This window comes from Epinephelus moara, chromosome 17 (genome assembly GCF_006386435.1).
Source record: "Epinephelus moara isolate mb chromosome 17, YSFRI_EMoa_1.0, whole genome shotgun sequence".
Lineage (NCBI taxonomy): Eukaryota > Metazoa > Chordata > Actinopteri > Perciformes > Serranidae > Epinephelus > Epinephelus moara.
This window is the reverse complement of record NC_065522.1, coordinates 31068629-31076667: the sequence shown is the minus strand read 5'-3', so window position 1 is coordinate 31076667 and position 8039 is coordinate 31068629. Positions and strand designations below refer to the sequence as shown.

At 42.6% G+C, this 8039-nt stretch overlaps 1 protein-coding gene across 1 annotated transcript in view; it reads left to right on the top strand.

Moving 5' to 3' along the window:
* Window positions 1-1104: 1104 nt before the first annotated feature.
* LOC126404296 (serine/threonine-protein kinase DCLK2-like) overlaps window positions 1105-8039 on the top strand; it is a 24293-nt gene continuing 17358 nt past the window's right edge. Inside the window, exons 1-2 of the mRNA XM_050067443.1 lie at window positions 1105-1369; window positions 1938-3270. Coding sequence (XP_049923400.1) covers window positions 2835-3270 — 436 coding nt within the window. The 5' untranslated portion in view covers window positions 1105-1369; window positions 1938-2834. The remainder of the gene's footprint in view (window positions 1370-1937; window positions 3271-8039) is intronic.

Here is an 8039-nt window from a genome sequence, read left to right as displayed (position 1 = left end):
GAGAGGAGCCTGATAGCTGAAGGCTCTGGCTCCTGATCTACTTTTGGAGACTTTAGGGACCACGAGTAACCCTGCGTTCTCAGAGCGCAGTGTTCTGGTGGGATAATATGGCACTATGAGCTCTCTAAGATATGACGGAGCTTGACCATTTAGAGCTTTGTAACAGAATCCCGGCAAGTACTCCACCGAGCATATTCGGGTTTCTCTTACAACAATACAGCACGTTCACATGCTCATGTAATATACTACATAAATACTAACGCCAGGCACAGCTAAAAGTTAAACTGACAATAGCTATGTAAGTAGAAATATTAACAGCCACGCCCTTACCAAACATTTAGCCACGCCCACCACCGCCTCATCAAATATTTAGCTCACTAATGGAGGAGAATTATTTATGACGTCAACCATTATAGTAATTTATCATCATTTATTTATTAGTGTTGGCTCTAGTCTGTTTTGTAACTTTGTTAGTAAATATACATTTTATTATTAGAATTAATACTGATGTTGCAATTGTTGTTACAATCACTGATGGTGGTGATGTCATGAGTACCAGTGGTGTTCACAATGGCAACGACAAAAGCATTCATGGATACTTTGCAATTTATTTGCAATTTAAAAACAAACCAAACAAAATTCAACCATTTCCTCTTTTACATTTTACAAACTATGGTATTTGGTTAGGACTAGGATCAGCTAACATTAGCTTGTGTCCTGCCAGGAAATAGTCTGGCCCTTAAAAACCACACATCATTTGTACACTTGTGTTTTTGTGCTAAGTAAATGAGATATAATGAATTAATTAATTCTGACTCAAGCCGTTTATATTGAATTTACTCTCTTGCTACATTTCAATAATATTAAGTCTATTTTCCATTAATTTAGTAAAATATATATATATATATGTTAAATGTAAATGTGTTTCTGACATATGTTTTATGTGGCTGTATGGGTGTTTCATTATTAGCTGCAGCAGGTTGGACAATAAAACTAACTGTATTTGAATTTCAGACAAAAGACACAGAGACAGGGAGGGGGGAGGGACTCTGTCGTCACGTACAGCCGCGGACGAGCGGAGAGAGGAGGGGAAGGGAGGGGGTGTTTAGCCGGTCTCTCCTCCCTCTGCTGCAGCGGCCATGCTGCTGTCCGCCGCCTGTCTCGGTGCATCCCGGTCCACCGCCGGTGTAGCCTGCCGCCGCTGCATCCCTGAATCCCAGGTTAGCGGACCGGCTTGGACCGGGTCGGCTCGGTCGTAGCGGTTCAGTCCGCCTGGATCCACCGGAGCAGACCCGAACACGGCGCCGGTTGGCCCGGGGGGAAGAGGAGAAAGCCTCCATAGCAACAAACCGGTTTCACGGCATTATTGGTAGGTGCCTCCCTCTCAGTGTGTGTGTGTATGTGTGTGTGTGTGTGTGTGTGTGTGAATGGCGCTGTCAACACAGCTTAGCAGTGTTTGGGCGGATAGATGGATAAAGTCAATTCGTTTATCAGATAAAGACAGAGACAAACAGCTCACAGGTTTCATCATCATTTGATGCTGAAGCTCGGCTTTTGCTCCTGGCTGCAGGTAAATTCAATCTGACTGCAAATCACTGGGGTTTTCTCACTCTGGCCTTGCAGGGAATTTAATTCCACTAAAGCAAGGTGGTTTTATTTCGCTTAAAACCTCTTATGCATGGTTGATTTGCCTGGATACATTAATAATGTACATGCAGAAGCTGTGGGACGCAGAGATGATGTCCGGAGGAAGTCTGTGAGGAACTGTGCTCATTATTACACCTTATTTAAATCAAGCCTGTGTTCAGTATTCTGAAATCTTTCCTGAACCTCTTCCTGCACCAGGAGAAATATGTGAAGGCTGAATGTGCCGGCTGCGTATCTGTCAGATCTGTCCTGTCAGTGAACCATGTGATTGTCTCCTCTTCTTTCATCAGTGATGGAGGGATGTTGGAGGATGCTGGGAGTGTGACTGAGACAGAAACCCCCAAACCGACCAGATTACCAGGATTACCAGGACTGCAAAGCATCGTGCCAGGTGTAAAGCGGGACTGCTGGGGCTCAGCGGGCTTGAACCAGGTCTGCGCTACAATGTGCTGGGTTTAGAGCCAGATCACGGGGTTACTACTGGGTCGTTGACACTGCAGGAAGGTCACTGCGAGGACAAATCAGCAAAGTAGAGAGTAGACGTCTGAATTTCGGCCCCACTAACATGAGCGGTGTCAAAGCGGCCTTTAGTTAGAAACCCCACCTGGTCTCTCCGGATTAAAGCATCAATGAAATAGCTGAATTTTAGGATTCTTTTGGTGGAGAAAGGACTGTCTGTAGTATTAACACAGTAGGATACCACTGGATTTAAAACAGGGTTACCTGATCTGCAGACGGATACGGGGACTACACCTGCTGCCTTTTTACTGGTGTTCCTCCTGGATTACAGAAACCCTGCAGCCAGGACCAGACACCTAAAAATACCATCTTTTGGGGGTCAGCAGGGCTACAAAGCATGTTAGAAGCCTGCATGTTGAACATCACAGGGATTACAGCTGGTCTTTGAGAATCTGAAACCGCGACAGCCAGATTACTGTGTCTACTGGTTCTACATCGCTCTGAATGGGATCATAAAACTATTGTGGTAAAAGAACAGTTATTAGCTACTGGGTCTACAAGTGAGTCACCAAGCTTAGCACACATCTGATCAGGACTACACAGCAACTGGACTCAAGGTATCCGAGCTAAAAACCAGGTAACCACGACAAGAGTCGCTGTTATCGTACTCGGAAGATGAATCTTTCGTAGCAGGGTCTCTGTTGAACGCCACCGGACCAGTATTCACCATGTCTTTGAGTAAGACCCTGGAGCTGGAGCACTTCGATGAACGCGAGAAGGTTCGCCGGGGACGCTCCACGCGCACTAAGAGAGATGATTCCACCGCCAGTGCTGGCGGCGGGGGGTCTGGCCCCAGCTCCCGGGGCAGCAGCCTGGTCCCAAGCCCTGCCCACAGCGCCAACTGCAGCTACTACCGGACCCGAACCCTGCAGGCGCTGACCTCGGAGAAGCGGGCCAAAAAGGTCCGGTTCTACCGTAATGGAGACCGGTACTTCAAGGGTCTGGTGTACGCTGTTTCCAGCGACCGGTTCCGCTCCTATGACGCGCTGCTGATGGAGCTGACGCGCTCGTTGGCGGATAACCTGCATCTGCCGCAAGGGGTGCGCACGATCTACACCATAGATGGCAGCAAGAAGATCACCAGTATGGACGAGCTGGTGGAAGGTAGGACTCACAACCTTCTCTGTACTCTGCCTCGCAACTGTCCTCTTACTTTGAGTTTGCACTCACCTGTTGGCAAAACGTAGATAAATCCTGGAACCCATCGGCGAGCTTCGGACAACGATAAAGCCTCTGGGGGCAAGGGCCGATATTTAGGGCTGAGCTAGTGTAGCCAGCAGATCCAAAAGGAGCCAAGACTACTTCTTCTGTGCTCCTGTCCTGTTGGCTAATCTCTAAAAACAAATAAAACAAACATCTGAGTAATAATAATATATATTATTACATATATTATTTTTGTGTGGCAATATCGTATCATCACACTGTGCCAAGTATTGATTTTTTTTATCATCATTTAAATTACCAATATTACAAATACTAATTATAATTTTGGGGACACAATTTACAGTTGAAAAAAGGTAATAAATCGCAGTATATTTTATCGCAGTATTCAGCATATTGCAGTAATATTGTTTTGTGACGCGATAATATGGTATCATGGAGCCTCTGGTGATTCCCACCTCTAATATATCGTAAAAATACGTTTGAAGATGTTTTTAAAAACGACATTTTTTATGTGAACGAAGGTCGTTTTAAAGGTTGTTTCATCAGTGCGTGTGATTTAATTTGTGCTTGTTCAAAGGCAGTGTAATGGAGGCGGAATTTAAGTGAAGATTTCTTTGTTTCTGTGGCACAAAAGGGGAATTAAATAAAAAAAATGAAATAAACAACAGCAACAAAAAAACACAGGTATGAGCTATCAGCCAAATTGTTATCTTAAACATCGGTATTGGTATCGGCCAAGACTTTCACATCAGTGCATCTGTAGTCAACACTTCTGGTACCAAACTTTCGTCCCATTGCGGACAGATTCTGCGGACATCAGCAGAATCTTTTTAGAGATTAACAATAGATTAAGCTAACTCACTATATTCCTAAATAAAACCTACCTCTGTGCCAGATCACGTGTATCTTTGTACTTACTTGCAGTGCTTGAATAAGAAAAGTCTTAAATTTGGTTAAAAATTATCTTAACGATGTCTTAAAAAGCATCCTGAAGACACCCGGGTAAAGCTAATGCTCCTGTTTCATCACGTTTTTTCGAAGTATGAATGTTTATGGTGGACAAAAAAAAAAGAAAAAAAGAAAAAAGGTCATTGTGAATTCAGCTTTCACTTTCTGTTTTTATGACAAGAGGAAACTGCAGTTTCCTCATGTTCTCTGTCTTTGCTGCCGACCAGACCTCGGCCAAAACTGTCTCTCATAGGAATGAATGGACTCAACAGTCAAATGTCACCACTAAATCCTAATTGTCCAGACAACCTGTCACTCTCTCCGTCGGTCAATCAATTGATCTGCCCTCCTTAAACTTCCTCAGTGTCTCCTTCCTCTTTGCTCTCGGTCTGTCTTTGTCAGGAAAACACACATTAATTATTTATTTCTGTGCATCAACAGCTGAAAAATAACAAGATAATCAATATAGAGAACATCAGGTGCATAGTTTATTGTTACTTTACCTTTTATCACCCTGTAGGTCGAGCTTTTAGAGATTTATACCCACAACACATCTTTAAAAAATCTTACATCTGCCATCCAGTCTGACTGTCTTTCTCTCCCTGACTACCATCTCATTGGATTACACTTTTTTTAACAGGAAGCTGGATCTGTCTGAAGTCATTTAGACAGAAACAGACCAGCGGCTGAGTAACATCACTTACCATCAATATTGATGTGTGATTGGTGGTAATGTACACTAATGAGCGGTCGAGTCAGGAAACTGTTCAGCCAGAGACGCACTGAAAGACAGATGCATCACTCTTTAAGCACTTTGTGGAATTAATGAACTGCAAACAGCAGACCATGACGTGGAGAGTGGGAAACTCGTCACTGACGACTTCTCTGCTGCATGGGTCACAGTGTTTGTTTTCTGCTTTAAACCACAGAGATTTAACCAGCTGATCTTTGGAGGAACTTTGAACTTTTGAAGAGGAGGTCCAACTTCTAGGTGTCTGTTTTGTTTTGACTTGACAGAAAAAAATCTCAATGTTGGACTTCACATTTTAGGGGTTAAGATTGAATGATTAACACGTTTATAGGTTTTGAGCGTTCACAGTATTTGAAAACTACAGATGACTGCATGATTGTTATTTTGGCACTGTATATATAGCACCATAGCCTACAGAGCTCCCTAAAGATACGGTACGGTACGGTACGTTGCGGTACGATATGATACGATGTAGGGTTGGGTCGGTATGAGAAAAAAAAAAAGTCCGTTTTTTGTGAAAAACCACATCAAGCCGGTAATACCAGATTTTTGCCACTTAGGGGCGCAATTGACTCATTTAAAATAAAAAACGACCATAGGACAACAGAGTGACAGTAACACGTTGTTTCTTTTATTCCTTACAAATAAATTTGCAGGTTTAGCTTACTCAATCAGTGCAAACAAGGGTTGCCTCCTTCGTCTGGCTCAAAGCCAAAGTGCTGCCATATTGGCGCATTCTTAGATTTCTTCGAGACCTAATTGTCCGCCATTATCGACTCCCCGTCACCGTTAAACAAACTCCAGGCTACAGTAGAGGCCTCGGTGCATGCGCACTTGCACCCCGGGCAGTCTCAAAAAAAAAAAAAATCCAGTCCAAGACGGAGTACCGAACCGAACTGGTATTACCGAAAACCGACCCAACCCTAATACGATGCAATATGATACGATATGATGCGATGCGATATGGTACGATGCGATATGATGCAATGTGATGCGGTACGGTACGGTACAATGTGATATGATACAATGCAATATGATATGGTACGATACAATGCAATGCGGTACGGTACAATGTGATACGATGCAATATGATATGGTACGATACGATATGATGCGATGCGATGAGATATGGTATGGTACGGTACGATATTATACGATATGATGCAATACGATACGATACAATGCGATTCAATATGATATGGTACGATACGATATGATGTGAAGCAATATGATACTGTATGGTACGATATGATACGATACGATGCAGTATGATACGGTACGATGCAATATGGTACAGTACGATATGATACGGGAAATTTTCAACATTACAGCAGCAAAGGGAGAGCGCAAACAGGAAGATAGAAGAATAAAATACAAAGCAATATATAAACAAAGAGCATTTATATAAGCAAACAGTATAAAAACATAACGCAATATAATAAGGAAGCATCAAAAAAAGCAGAATATGATTCCGAGACAGGCTGAATGACTTGATTTTACATTATTGACCGATGGAAGTATAGATATGGCACAGTTAAAAAAAAAAGAAAGAAAAATACAGCGATACACATATTTGGCATTTTTTGCCTGATAATTGGCTTTAAATGAAAGTTCCTGTCATCTAACGGATTAAAATAAAGTACATCAGCTATAAATGTTGTCCTGACGTGTCAATAGCAGCTCAGGTTTACACACCAACACACACGCATTTGTATGACTCTATGAATTTAGTATTACTGATGTATTATGAATTAATTGCATTCGTTTTTAATTAGTGTCTACCTGCAGACGGACAGTCGTGTGTTGCTAAATCTGAACAATACACCTCTTCTCCTTGTGTGAGATTATTGCTGCATTTAATCCCTGACAAATAAATATAATATATGTGTCATAAAATGCTTTTAGATTCCGGTCTGTCCTGGCCTGGTCCTCAGCAGGAGTTGAACCTGTAACCACAGTCCATGTCGGCGCCTTGTTGCTCACACAGAAGGTGTTGTGTGTTTTTATGGTTCATCAGTCAGGTGTTTGAATATAAACCCAGAGAGTCTGTCCAGCTGGTTTGAATAGCAAAGTGAAAGTCAGCACCTGGAGAGACAAGGTCACACACACACACACACGCACACACACACACACACACACACACACACACACACACACACACACACACACACACAACCTGGCGTGTGAACATGTAATCAGGATGAAAGAGTGAGACAGAAAAAGCTGTGTTATTGAGGCTGACGAGTTAGTGTGAGGGAAAAGGAGAGAAGACGGTGAGCTGTGCCGTCAGATAGATATAAAGAGGAACAGTAACATGAGGAGAGACAGAAGGTGAGCCGTTTTAACCATATAAGGTAAAACAGGAGAGTGACTGCGGGCTACTGGACTGAACATGTGATTGGCTGCAACCTGCCAGAGACCTTTAATTTATTATTTTAACACAAAACATTTAATTTATTAAAGCTACATCACTTAAAGGAGATGAAAAATTAATGAGCATTACTGTGCTTTTAAGATGTTTAAGATCAGGTTAAATTGACCGTTTGCTAAACCGTCTCCTTTGTCCACATGATGAGGTGTAGTTTAATGTTTCTGTAGGAGGAGACGTGCTGTACATGTAGAGAGTGTAAAGTGTGGTGCGTTCTCATTTTTTAATCTGTATTTAAAACAAGTGATGTAAGGTGTAAAGACTAGGGATGCGTGCGACTAGACGTCTATGACCTATGGCTAAGCCACGCCCCCCTCCACTCACTCGGACAAACTATCAACATTCAGTGACTGGCGCTATGGCAGGTGTCACAGTACACGGCATTTCACAGGAGGCAATTGATGATTTTTGGGGACATAACGATCAGATGTAATTGAGAAGTAACCAAAAGGGCCTAAACTACGCATTGGAGGGATATATTCATCATTTTATTGTTGAGAAGGTCGATGAAAAGCTTAAATTACAAGCCAAAATTTACAGGTCACAGTGTACGCTTGTGAACCGCATCTGGTTGCCGTCACC